Here is a 14,982-nt window from a genome sequence, read left to right on the forward strand (position 1 = left end):
GAAATGTCTATTGTACCTTCGATGGTGATAGATAATCCTGAGCCTATATCTGCTGTTCCTGGCTTATTTGAAGAAGAAACTCCAACGCCTAAATTAATTGGTGGCGAAGATGAAGAGGATGATGAAGATGATGATGAGGATGAGTTTGTATATTCTGCGAGCAGTCACAGTTCTAAAGGTGATGATGATGATGACGCTGCAGGAGGTTCAGGTGTTAGAGTGACTGAAGCCTCAAATGAAAAAGTCGTTGAAGATCTGTTGAACGACACAATCAATGAAGAAATTGGTGAAGCTGAAGGTAAGGGGGAGTCGAGTAAGACTCGGATTGTTGAGCATCATGAGCCGTTGTTCGTGCGTCTAGAGGAGTATAAAGAAATGCTTAAAAATGTAAACCCTGAAATTCCCTTCGACTTCGAAGAGGACTTAGAATCGTTTGATATCAATAAACAGCAAGATTATAAGTATGATTATGTTGAAGATGCTGATATCTACGATAGAGTTGAGGTTGAAGAATGTTCAGATAATGAAGAGGTTCCTGAAGATACTTCGAAACTTCCAACGTTAATGGAGTTCTTTGCTGCTGAGAATAGAGATGAATTACGTCAGAAAGTGACTGAAGCGGTGAATGATAATGTATTTGAATGTTTGAGGAAAGAAGCTGAGCAGGAAGGCCAATCTAATGTTGATAAAGAAGGTCAATCGAAGGTTGAAGAAATTGATCGTTCTAAATGGTTTAAAGATTCTCATGAAAGAAAATTCAAGAGGCCGCTGAAGTTCTTCCAACGAGATCGAAATGTTTCGCTTGGCGATATTATTAGTTGGGGTTTTCTTCCACAAGTTAACGCTTATGCTATTCGAAGAGAATATGGCGTCCAGTATTTTGCACGTTTATATGACATAATGTCATTACCGTGGTGGGACGTTGATGAATTAGCAAAGGTGAGAGTCTTGGATTACAAGGTGAGAAAGAATGATACAGCGATGTGGGGATACATCAAATATGAACAATAGAAGTCATTTCGAAAGTTGAAGCCTCATCGTCCAAGGCGTGTTCAGAGAGTTGATCCGGAAACTGGGATTGTAGAAATTATTCTGAATGTAAAGCCTCCGCATACAATGAAGACAATTCCGATGCCAGAAATGGAGCAGGAATTCTATAAAGGCTTTATTGATTGGGTTTACAGTTGCAGGACGACCGAAGCAATAATCACATACAGAGCTGGTGGAGAGCTGAGGGATATTCATGTTTACGACCCGATGGGGTTAGTTAATTGCTCAGCGAAAGACATCGAATGTCTATTCATTCACAAGATTCGCTACTCGCCAGCAGATAAAGAGCAAGCTCTTCAGTTCCAACGTGTAGTCTCTCTGTGTGTTCAGAAAGGTATCAACTCTGAAAACAAGTGGAAATCTTCGTGGTGGTCTTTAGACGAGAAGATGAAAAAGAAAGCGAAGCGTGAGCGTGAACGTGAGAATCAAAAGATGGAAGAAAATAGAGGAAAGTTTATGAAGCAACAAGAAAAGGAAGAAAAAGCGAGGAAGATAAAGAATGAAAAGATCAGAGTTGCGCTGGGTAGAAAGCCAAAACCGAAGGAAGAGAAATTCAAAGCTATCTGAAGACCAACTTTCAAGACAAAGACTGCGGCTTCATCCAAGGGGGAGTTTGTTGGTGCACAATGTCTGAAGTCTGCGTCTTTGTAATGCTAGTTTTATGTATAGGGTCCAGATAGGTCATTTTGTATAAGTCCAGGGGGTCAAAGTGTAATTTTATGATGTTTAGTTTGTAGGTCCGCTTTTGTGTCAAGTGTCCACAAAAGCGAACCAGCCAAGTTGTCAGGTCCGCTCTTGTGGACATGACACATGAGCGGACCACGCAGTCTATAAATACCCCTGTGCTGATTTCATTTAGAACGTTGTCTGATATCCCACGTCGAACTGCTGTCCGTATGGCAAGCGTTATCAAGTGAAGAAAAAGTATTTTAAGTGTGAACTCTCTGTTTCTACTCCATTCTTTTACAGTTTTTCTTTGTATCATGCTGAAAATGTGTTTCCGCCACATTCTCAGTAAGCACTAGCTCTGATTGACTCACTCGAGAGGTCAAAACTGATCCTACACGATAATCTAATAATGTTTAATCGAAACAAATAACAATAAGATAGACTAACCGAATGATTAGTTAAATCTCAATCCAAAAAGTCGTAAAAATAAACAACCCAACGTTTCATACATAAACCCTATTCCCGGAGACGGTCACAGGACGACTAGCCGCTCATGATGTGCGAACAATCTTCCGAAGCTTGGGCGAAGAGTGATGAATTCATGATCGGTTCGGTATTACGGAATGATGACAATCGATGATGTTTTGTGATGAAGTTGAGAACCAAAAGTGTTTTCTATGGCTCGCAATTTTCGAGACTAAGGGTGTTGATAATATGTGCTGCCGTATGTCTTTTGTGGATTTTTGCATTGTTGCCAATGAAGTCGGTCCACCACAAAGCCCACCCACGAATTAGGTTTTTTTTAATAACCCTTTATCCATCCAAAATAATCATCACGTGTGCTGATCTCGTGGTTCCAGCCATAAGTCCCAGGTTGAGAACGTAAACCCCAAGTGAAACATGCTGTTGCTTTTTATCTTGGAACAACACCAAACGTAACTTACGAAATTAGCACCGTAAGCCCCATGCGAGTGTTTCTGTTTCTTTTCGTTGACTGCCTCCCCTCCAAGACTCCAAAGTCTTGCATTGACTCCTTTTCAATTAATATTGATGTGACGTTGGTGATTAAACTATGAATATAGCTTTTCAAAAGGCTGCCTTCACTTGTTCCCCATCTCAAAAATCTATGTGTGATGATGAAAGTTAATTGATGTCTTTCACTTTTTTGGTGTTTTGGTTTCCCTTTAATTTTCGGCTGCCAAGATGTTCACAATGTTGCTCCAATAGTCGATGACAGATGATGATTTTTAGAGCTAAAAGTTATATCCTATGGCTGCATTCATCACTCTTACACGTTCCACTTCATCTTTAAATCCCGTATCTTCATCAAATTCAACGCGTTTACCTGCAAACATATAAGCACTCACAGTAAACCTATTCAAAGCATATAATTATATAAAACAAGCTAAATCACACAAAATCAACCTTTAAACACCCATGTTTCTCACTCTACATCAAGTCCACATCAACAGAAGTGAAAATAAACACGCAGAGGCGCTAAGCAAACTGGCTGCCACAAGGTTCAGACACCTCACGAAAGAAGTCCGCATCGAGGTACTATCTAACCCATCTGTTCCCTTAAGACAAGTGAGCATCATAGAGGTCGGGAATCCAACCTAGATGTCCCCAATAATTACATACTTGCAACATGGGATACTTCTAGAAGGAAAGGCGGAAGCCAGGAAAATTCAACATAAGGCATTGAACTACGAAATGGCGGACGGTATCTTATACCTTAAGTCATTGATGGGTACACTTTTACGCTGCGTAGATAAGACTGATGCGCAATATTTAGTCCGAGAAATTCATGAAGGGTTATGCAGAATCCAGGCAGAGCCACGCATGGTGGTTGCAAAGATCATGAATGCAGGCTATTATTGGCCAGGGATGCATGTAGACGCAGTGGAACTGTTGCGCAAGTGCACGACATGCCCCAAAGACCCTTCGTCCGAAGAATCCCCTGGTCCCAGTCACCTCAGTCTGGCCTTTCCAACAATGGGGCATCGACCTCATCGGTCCTTTTCCCGATGCGCCTGGCGCAGTCAAGTTCATAGTAGTCGCAATAGACTACTTCACCAAATGGGTAGAGGCAAAGGCTCTGGCATCAACTACAGCAATGGTAATCCGCAAGTTCATTTGGGAACACATTATTTGCCGATTTGGATTACCATTACGCATCATCTTTGATAACGGTACAAACTTTGCATCAGAGGACTTACAAAAATGATTCAAAGAAATGAACATTGAACATTGCTTTGCCTCTATGGCGCACCCACAAGCGAATGGGCAAGTTGAGAGCGTGAACAAACAAATAGTGGATGGTATAAACGCAAGGCTAGGAACCGCGCACATGGGGTGGGTGGACGAGCTCCCAAGCATTCTATGGACTCACCGCACCATGCCCAAAACCAATACTGGCAAAAATCCATTCAGCTTTGTATATGGTTCAGAAGAAGTAATGCCAGCAGAAGTCGGTCTCCCATCACCGCGCATGATCGCCATGGAAAAACAAGATAATGAACGAGAGCGAAGAATTGATCTGGACCTTCTCGAAGAAAGATGCGAGAATGCAGCCACTGCAGAAGCCAGGTATAAATCAAAGTTAGAAAAATACTATAATGCGCGCGTATGCGTATGCACCTTCGTTCCAGGAGATTTTGTCCTGCGAGACAACGAGGCATCTAACGCGAAGAGACAAGGAAAACTAGCGCCTAATTGGGAAGGACCATATGTCATCCACGAAGTCCTGGGTAAAGGTGCATATACTTTAAAAAGGCTCGATGGTGTAGGATCGTTTTGTGACCCAAATGAGTCTATCAGAAGAGTTCTCTGTCTAATCAGAGGCGGAATTCGTTGATTAGACTGTGTAACAGCTTGATTCAATCTTAATTGTCTTATTTTATTGATATAACACGTTTACAGATCAAACAACACGTCGGCAGCACTTCGGTACCGGAATCACGAACCTTACAAATGAAATCGCACCAAGGGTATATATAGGGAAGTGGTTTCGCACGAAATAGGCAAAAGTCATTTCGTGCGAAGTGACTTGATTGCCATTTCGTACGAAATAGCTAAATGCTATTTCGTGCGAAATCAACCATTCACACAAAAACCCTATATTTCTCGTACTACGTGCCCTGATCTAACAATACTTTTACAAGACTCGATACAAGACGAAGTCGACAGACGTATGCACCAACAGACTCCCCCTCGGATGTTGACGAAGTCTTCGGTGTCGAGTCTTCACATTCTTCATCCTTGATCTGTCTTCGGGCTCTTTCAAAGTATCTGACAGAGTAAGCATCCTCAATCCTTTTCTCTTCTTCTATCTTTAACTAATCTCCCCCTTGGACGATGATCTAACAATCTTTTGTATTCTTCCCAAGATCAGACTCCTGGCTATATTCTCTATAACTTCTCTGTCACACCCCGACCACGTAAAACAAGAAAACGTGGCGGAAACATCGGGGAGTGTTGTAATAGAATCATTGTTTCACAACCATGGAGTAAATAGTTTCGTTTTATTAAATCAAATGTATTACATTACATTGGAAATTGAAACAAAACATAAATAAATAGTCTTTCATTGTTATTAAGTCACTAAGGCCTCGTCCATTCCTATGTGAGCATACACCAATATCATCATCAAATATCATCAACTATTGTACCTGAAACACATGTGAAAATACGTCAGCATAAAAATGTCGGCGAGTACATAGGTTTTGTATGAGTGTCAGATTTATGGCTCGTTTTACATGTTGCAATACTTATTTAAAAACAAACCTTATTTTGAAAAGTATAGTATTGCAACATAATTAACCAACTCAAATCAAGTTGATTATAATTTATAAAATCTCGTAGCCATGATTCTTAACTCCAAAACATTTGTTTAATTAAACCCAGATTGGAAATCATTTTTGAAATAAAAAAAAAACTCGAATAGTATATATATATTGATAGAAAATCTTTGTAATATAACTTTGTTTAGATAACCTCGCCCAAGTGATCTAGATAACGCAACGATATGTAATGTTTTAAAAGCACTTATATATAGGAAGTACCAGCGGCGTATTCACCATGCTTTTAACACATTAAACCGCCCCGTTACCTAATCACTTTCCTAACCCAACGGTTCAAACAGATTTCAAACGGTTCATGTCAATCAACAGTTACAAACAGTTCACACGGTTCAACAATTACAAACGGTTCACATAATTCAACTGTTACAAACGGTTCACATAATCAGATGGTTACAAACGGTTCAAAATGTAAAACAATGAGTTCATATCTGGATGAGCATATGCAACAAAATGTAATACACGAAAATCAATGTGCTAGCATGTTAAGTGAACATACATAGCAAAACATAATGAAATCATGTACTAATAGTGTACTAAGGAACATAGCAAGTATATGATAAGAAAACATGGAAAGCATGAAAGTAACAAGTAGGCACATGTGTTTCACCCTAAAACGTTTGAAAAACAGTAAAAGAGGGGGCTATGTACTCACTTGAGGGTGCTTAGAAGTCTTGAACAACAACCAAGCAAAGCTAGAGGGATCACGAAAATCAAACGGCACCTAATATAGGTAACTACATAAATAACCGGACCTAAATCGGGAGATCGGATAGTATGAGGTTTCGTAAACCAAATGAGTATTGGAACTCATATGATATGGTTTAACAAAGCCTACATACTAAAAGGAAACCTAACCTAAGTGCTTACGACCCATTACGACACGTTTAGGTAGCTTACGCTACTTTAACGCGTCGTTCGCGTAAAACGCGTTCGGAACACCTAACTAGTCCTATGACAAGTATTATATGCCCATATATGTTTAAATATGTTACATAATCAGTTACGTGACAAAAATTTAGGTTACATATGCTCAATTACCAATTATGTATGAAAAGGGTTTTTTGGTAATTTACCTATGGCATATAAACTACTTATCATACAACTACCTAAGCTAGGTGACCATGAGGTATAACCTCGGAAGGTTATTCCCTATGCTACTATGGTCACTAAACATGTTTGGTCGGATCGTAATGATCGACCAAACGGGTCGAGTTCGAAAGTCTAAGCGGGTGTTTAGTCCGCTTGACTTTCGACTCTACACAAGCACTAAACTAAAAAGTGACGAGCTAAACATGCTAAAACATGTTTAGTTAAGTTAGAAAACAGGTTTGGTATCAAAACAAACGGTTTTGATACCTAAAAGTAGCTTGGTTACAAAATACGCGAGAATACGCATTCTGGCTGAAGCTACGACTTGTCACTGAGCCTAGATAACGTGGTAATCAGTAGGTATAGTCACTAGGGACTATAACCATCGTGATTACGCGTTATGAAGTTCAAACGAACTTCGCGTTGACCATAAACTGGTCAAAGCAGAAAGTCAAACGCAGTTTGACTTTAACGATAGAAACGAATGAAAAGAACGAAAGAATACTTACAGAAGGTCCCCGCAAGCTCTTGACCCGATTTACCCTCAGGTATGAAGTGTTCACTCCAACTTAGAGGGCCAAAATCAGATCAACTGTACTTTGGGAGTGAAATGAGAGGGGGTATTTATAGATTTCCATGAACCTTTTAGATCGTTTATCGAAAAACGAGCTTCAATCTCAACCATCCATGTGGGCACATGGTTTACAAATACAAGGGGCACTTGAAAACCATCAAAATTGGCCCATAGATTGATCAAAAACCATTTGCAAGAGCTGGAATGAGCTGGAAATAGCTGGAAACACATTCTGCTGGTCAGGGGATGGCTTACGGACCGTACGCAAAGGTCCATACGGACCGTAAGGACCTTGCAGTTCAGCAACTTTCAAAAATGGCAGTTTTAGTCCCTGCAGCCCCAAAACTTGGTTTTTGATGCATTTTTGACACCTTTAAGCCCCGTTAACCCCATTTCAAAGCTCTAAAAAGAAGTTAAAGTACAGGGAACTTAAAATGTGCTCAAAAATATCTCGGATGTCGGTTTGTTTGGTCGTACGGTTGCGTTGTTCGGTTAATTACGACGGGAGTCGTAACGAACGCAAAAACGATCCAAATTTCGCGACGAATGGAATTTTATCAAGACAATCACTAAAAAATAATATTTTAATGATTACTTGAATTTTTGGATGTCCGGATATATTCAGAACGAAAGATATCCGCGAAAATGCAAACTTATGCACTTTTTGACGCTTATAGTCCCTATTGATCAAGAAAGTTTATTTTAGCACATCGAACCCCTCCAAGCCTATTTCTAAGCTATTTAAAGGATATTTAGAGTGTGTTTAACTTATGATCATGTTTCGGAGGGTCTGTTACAGTAAAAATTGACATACTTTCGTAGTTTGTCGAATTTAGTCCCTGTAAGCGAATAAACTTGATTTCGGCATACCAAACCATCCAAAACTTATTTCTAAGTTAGGTAAAGGTTATTTAAGGTATTTTAAGCCTATGTCACTGTTCCAGAGTGTTTGTTGCATTAAACTGGTTATATTTACGCATTAGATTTCGTATAACCTTCCAGAAAGCGATTTAAAGCCCGAAATCGAACAAGAATTTGATATGTGCAAACGATACACATGTTTTTACAAATCCCAAGTATGAAACATAATAATTCATTGATTTGGTATTTGTTTGATGGTCACGGAGGCACAGGTGTTACATTCTCTTGATCAGATCTCTTGATTCCTTAAGTTCATCAGCATCAGCAACTAGCGAGAACTTCAGGAATTGTATCTGGCTCTTGCAACTTCAGACTTCCCATTACTAGCAAACTTCCCCTTAAGTTGTGCTGGGATCGTAGACTTGCTTTAACAGATTCTAGGATCGAAACCTGGCTCTCTGTCTGCTCAGGGTTCGAAACCTGGCTAACTTGCACATCCTCTACCTCGAAGTAAATTTCACAAATTTTAAAATTTAACAAATTTAATCTTTGCTTACCACTTGTAGTCACAACTCTTAAAATGATTTAACATTTAAAAATTTTGATGACCACATGTATGTATATCATTTTTCTAACAACTTTCTCCCAAACCTGTTCGTCATGTTTAGCACTTGGAATTTTGAAAATCTGCTTTTCATCATCAGTTGTCGAAAATCTTTTTGTAATTTTCAAAAAATTTATGCTAAAACACATTGAAAATCTTTTTGGATTTTTGCTTTAGATGAAATGCAGTAAAGAAATATTTACAGACAAAATCTTTGCGAGTTTGTGTAAGAGGATCATATCAGTTTATGGGACAAATCACCAACACCCTTAAGCTTTAGACATTTTAAGTTCTAAACAATTCACTTAGATTGTCAGTATACTGATCCACTTAAATTTCCACACAAAGTTCAACTGTTTCGAGATACGAGATTAGTGTTTTAATTGACTTAAACTTATTCGCGTGTCCCACCACTTGAATATACTCCCGTATCCAGATCCCAATATTCAGTCTTACAGGTGAGTATACCTAGATGATATCTGTTAAAGGGTTAAATGCGAAACCATGAGAGCTCAGGCTATTGCTTCCGCAAAATCAGAGAGATGATGGTTCAACTTTAGGTATGTTCCCTTTAGAGAATCTTTTCTTCAACAGCACATGATTGGCATTTTTCAAAGTTTCATCATTTTTTATACCGAGGGCGAGTTTTAAGAATAAACCAAATACAAAGTATTATACGGGGACTAGGCCATTGCTTCCGCAAAATCAGAAGTTCCGGGATAATACCCCAGATATCACTGAGCATAAAGACCTAGTATCTCAGAAAGAAGGACCTTTCAAACAAGATTTCGGAGGTTACCCATATATCCGAGAGATGTTCCCCATGAGATAAGCGAGTTTGATATGTAAGTTTATATCTGGAAAACAATCTACTGAATGTGCAAAAACCTACTGGCACATCATCAGTGAGATAGTTTATCACATTTTGACTTTCCAATTCTTTAGCGTGCTATGATAGTCCACTGATGTACTATCATTTCCTCTTTTCTCAACAAAACTCTTTTTTGAATTTTATTATGTTTTTGGCTTTTTCAAATTTTCTAATATTTTTTGGATTTTCTAAAAAATCTTACTCCCCCTAAAATTCAAAACCATTTAAGAAAATTTGAAAACAAATTGTACAAATAAAGTGACAACTGATTTTCAAGCTTCAAATCGCCATCCACTTGGCATAAACAATCAGAACACCCCTTAAAACAAACTATTTTCCCATTATGATTTCAAAACACTTAAGTTTGTTTTAATCAAAATGGTTTTTCCGGAAAATTTGTTTGGGTGATTTTACCACTTGTAGGCTGGGGATAAACTCATCACTTTGTTTCTCAACCACTTGTAGATTTAACAATTTTGGTTTTACCAACAAATACCACTTGTAGGAAATCAAGTACAACTTAATGTCCCTGATCAACCACTTGTAAAATTTTCATAAACACGATTATCAAGAATGATGCCGATTCCTACTCCACGATTACCAACTTGGGAGTTCCGGCAAGTCAGGTTTTCAGGTAGAAAACACATTCACCCAAGCCTGACCAGCCTTGGGTGATTTTGAATCAACTCTATCCCAACCTCCCTTCAATCTGTAAAACTCTTTAACACCTTTCACCTTACCATCAACCATCTTTCCAAAAATATGTTTAACTTTCCCATTAAACGCCTTTTCAGCATCAAATTCTCCTTTACCAGTGAAGAATTGATCTGAAATCTCAATCTTTCCAACTTTCAACTTCAAATTTTCTTTTGACAATTGAGGGAAGTTTTCATCATTCAACTCTAGAATGGAATTCTCAACCTTTTTCTCAACAAATGACTCCTCTGATTTTATGGAATCAGATTCATTGTCAGAACTGCTTTCTGATTAAACAACCCATTTCTGTTTGTTCAAATCGACTTTTCTTTTGTAAAAACGTTTTGAAACATCATCAGTTTCAAAAGTCGAATTTTCAAACACTTTAGATTTCTCAGTTGGTTGTTTCTTTTCATCAACACGTTTTTCTTTCAATTTTGAGTTAAAAGAAACTCCCTGTTCTGTGTTGTTGGACTGTTGGCAATTCCAAGCAATGCGTCCAATCTTGTGACATTTGAAACATTTTCTTCTATCAACTCTCGGTGCAAATTTGTTCAAATTCTTCTTTCTTTCAGCAAGAAACTCTTGATTTGTTTCCAGAATGGTTTCTTCTGCTCTTCTTCACCGCTTGTACCTGAAACAAATTTAGTTTTTGATTTATAAGTTTTCTCATTTTTATAATTTTCTGGTGGAATGAAACCTAGACCCTTCTTTTTGAAATTACTATTATGGTTTGGTTTCTTTTGAAAACCGTAACCACAACTGTAACCCATTTTCTTGTTTACTCTTTGTTGAATTCTTGAAGTGTACTGTTTAGGTTTTCAAGAAAGATTTATATCTTCTATTTCAGAAAGGTTAATTTCCGTCAATTTGAAAACTTGTTTAATCTATTCAGTTTTGACACTTCTTATTGGGAATTCTTCATAAGAAAATAATTAGTCCGAATCATTCAAAGTATATGCAACCTTAAACGTTTCATCATTCAAATTATTTTTTGATAACAAGAATTCTTTATTGTAAACCCGTTTTACTAGTGAGCTCGGACTCTTGTCTGATGAATTCTTTTAGACTCCGACTTTGATTCTTCATCCATATCCAACACCTGATCGACCACTTTCTTTAATAACTCAGACTCATGATCAGTGTCAGACGCTGTGAATGTGACATCAATGTTATCTCGTAACTCATCAATGGTTTCAGACTTTAACTTGATGTTGAGAGCTTTATTTAAACGTTCCTCATTTGGTTTTCTGGGTGAATAACTTTCATAGATCGGGGGCAGACACTTGTTATACTTGACACTTTGTCTCTTACCAGTATCCGTCTCTTCTTTCTTTTGTTCTTGAAAAGCTTCAAGACCTGCAACAGTAGGATAAACTCGATCAATCAAATAATCACAAGTTGTATAACTCAACAGCAATCGTTTGATTCTTTCACTTTCTATCTTCTCGAGTTCCAAATCATGTTTCAGCTTTGCACAATCTTCAATATACTCATTGATGACCTTCTGCTTTGTCATTAATGTAGAACTCATCCTTGTCATTGCAGCATCAACTTCTGAATTCGTCTTTTTCAGACCATCAACTGTTCTGTTCAACATGTCATAAGATTCCTTCACATACTTCACATCGGACAATAAATTTTCTTTCATCTTTTCTAATTCAGCAATCTTCTTATCCTTCTCATCACAATCTTTGCAAGATTCTAAACATTTCTGACAAGGTTTAATGACCTCGACAATCTTTTCTACTTCTATAATTTTCTCAACTTCGACGATTTTTTCAACCTCGACGATCTTTTCAACTATTTTCTCCACTTCTACAATTTTCTCCACTACCTTTTCAAACACCTTTTCTTCATCAACCTCCACTTTTATCTCACACTCTTCTTCTTCAACTTTCTTTGTTGAACTTTCTTCAACTTCAGTTTTCTCGGCTTCCAGTTTTTCTTTTTCTTCAGCAATTCTTTTTGCTTCCAACTCTCTCTTCAATCTAGCAGCTTTCTTCTCATTCAGCATCTCAACCTTATCTGCAAAGAACAAATAAAAACTATCAGTATCCAGACCTTTTCTAGCTTTATTAATATACTCTTCTTCATCATCTGTGTCTGCATCACTTCCAAATTCTGGAAAAATCGGTATTCTTTATGGCTGGGATTTTACTGATTCTGCTTCTAAGATTTGAGCAACTAGAGCTGATTTCTTTAAAAATTCTTTATCTGGCACGTAGTTGTCCCAGCTAAAACCCTCTGCTAATTTCTCATCATCTTGATTGACAAGAAAAGCGTTTTTCTTTCCATCCTCAAGAGCACGTGATGACGATGGTTGTTGTTGATCTGGTTGATGAAAAATTGATTTTTGATAATAATGGTTGTTTCCAGATGAGTTTTGTCTTTCAGTTGCTTCTTTGTTTTTGCATTCTCGTTTAAAATGTCCTTTCCCTTTGCAACGAAAACACGTGACCTTCTATTTGTCAAACCCTATCGGAGATGCACCTATTTCACGAAAATCATCTCTACCGGTGATTTGCTGAAACTTTTCTGCTCTTCTTACTGCACTGGCTAAACACTACTTAACATCCATCAACTCAAGTTCTTCAGCATCAATTTGGTCATAATCCTCTTTCGTGAGCATCGGATTTCCAATTTGTCCAGTAACTAAGCTTTCATACGACTCTAACATAGCAACGAGTGATGCCATGTGTTGCTTAGCTATTTCTGGAGAAAGATTTTGACCGTTTTGAATGTTCAATGTAACATTACATTGCAAATTTGTTGAATTTTGTCGTTGAAGACTTGATGTTGTACCATTTGGATCAAAACTTGAAAACAAAGATCAATGTCCACCACTCTGAGTTACAGTACTATTCTTTGTTCCAGAAGAACTATCAGCACTGAAACCAGTCTGAATCTTTGGACTTGGAGGAACTTCAAATTTGTTTCCTCGGTAGTATAAACTGACATCTTGTTGAGCATTTGGATTATTCATGATTGCGGTTTTCTGGATATCCAATTCATGCTCTTCAATTTTCTGAATAAACTTTGCCAAGTTCATACTTTCAGATTTTCTCATGTGTTTTAAGATCAGCAAATATGTTCCCCATTTATGCTGTGGTAGCGCATCGGCTAGTTTATCAACCCATTCATCATCATCTTTCTTTATTTCCATTCTTCCCATTTCCAAAACAAGATAACAATATCTATCGATGGTAGTTTTTGTTGATTCACCTTCGAAAGCTACAAACATATCAAATGATTTCTTAAGTAAAGCTTGTTTGTTCTTTATCATGTCAGCGCTTCCTTTAAACTTGTTAATCAATGCCAACCAAATTGATCTAGCATTTCCTTCATGTTGAAGTAACACAAAAATATCTTCTTTTACGGATTGCTGGAAAACACTAATCATCATTTTTTCACTGGTGTATTTCAATTTCTCACCATCTGAATAATCACTGAAAGCTTTTTCAATCCCTCGCTCATTTTTCGGTTTAACGTAATCCACATCTAACGAACACCATGCGTCAAACTTATAGGCTTGCACCCAGCTTTCAAAACGATTTTGCCAACCTTTAAAATCCTCAATATACATAAGCTTTGGCGGTTTTTGGTACGTTCCAGTCTCATTCTCACAATAAAGAGTTTCAACAGCTGTAACTGGAGCACCGGGTGTAGCAAACGCATTGTAAAATTCCTCTTCCATGTTTTGATAACTTGTTTCACACAATCACAAAATCACAAAGTTCAAACAACAATGAAATTTCACACGAAATGAGATTTCAAACGAAATGGCACACTGAAACGAAATCAGTTTGGTGCGAAATGACAATTTTCAAACGAAATCAACTTTGGTGCGAAATAGCCTTTTCAAACGAGACCAACTTTCACACGAAATACCGGTTTCAAACGAAATAGATCCCTTTTTGGTGTGAAATGACTGATTTCGTACGAAATTGATGATTTCGTATGAAATGACAAGTTGATTTCGTGCGAAATAACAAATCTGAAGTGATTCCGTGCGAAATAAACCAAATTCAGTGATTTCGTGCGAAATCAAGTGTATTTTTCAAGAGAAATAGCAATTTGAAGCGAAATCAATTGCCTATTTCGTGCGAAATACTGCTGACGTCATCATGTCGATCTGATTTTTGTAAAATTGACCAAGTTTTAAGTTGAATTAGGGTCTAATTCTCTCAAGGATTCATTAAAACACTGTTTCGCTTATAATGTGTGAAATTCAAGTCATTTTGACCGTTAAATCTTGTTTAATTTTGAAAAGAAGGTGTAGAAGTCGGAAATTATGGTTGTTTTGATAAGAACTCTTCCTCCTGAGCTCTGATACCACTTGTAGGATCGTTTTGTGACCCAAATGAGTCTATCAGAAGATTTCTCGGTCTAATCAGAGGCGGAATTCATTGATTAGACTGTGTAACAGCTTGATTCACTCTTAATTGTCTTGTTTTATTGATATAACATGTTTACAGATCAAACGATACGTCAGCAGCACTTCGGTACCGGTATCACGAACCTTACAAATGAATTCGCACCAAGGGTATATATAGGGAAGTGGTTTCGCGCGAAATAGGTAGAAGTCATTTCGTGTGAAATCAACCATTCACATAAACCCTATATTTCTCGTACTACGTGCCCTGATCTAACAATTCTATTACAAGACTCGATACAAGACGAAGTCGACAGACGTATGCACCAA

General features: G+C 37.7%; 1 protein-coding gene across 1 annotated transcript; it reads left to right on the forward strand.

Moving 5' to 3' along the window:
• Window positions 1-3,982: 3,982 nt before the first annotated feature.
• Window positions 3,983-4,696, forward strand: LOC110888259. The gene is made up of 2 exons (XM_022135791.1): window positions 3,983-4,308; window positions 4,642-4,696. The coding sequence occupies exons 1-2, from the start codon at window positions 3,983-3,985 to the stop codon at window positions 4,694-4,696; spliced, it is 381 nt and encodes a 126-aa protein (XP_021991483.1).
• Window positions 4,697-14,982: the final 10,286 nt, after the last annotated feature.

This window comes from Helianthus annuus, chromosome 11 (genome assembly GCF_002127325.2).
Source record: "Helianthus annuus cultivar XRQ/B chromosome 11, HanXRQr2.0-SUNRISE, whole genome shotgun sequence".
Lineage (NCBI taxonomy): Eukaryota > Viridiplantae > Streptophyta > Magnoliopsida > Asterales > Asteraceae > Helianthus > Helianthus annuus.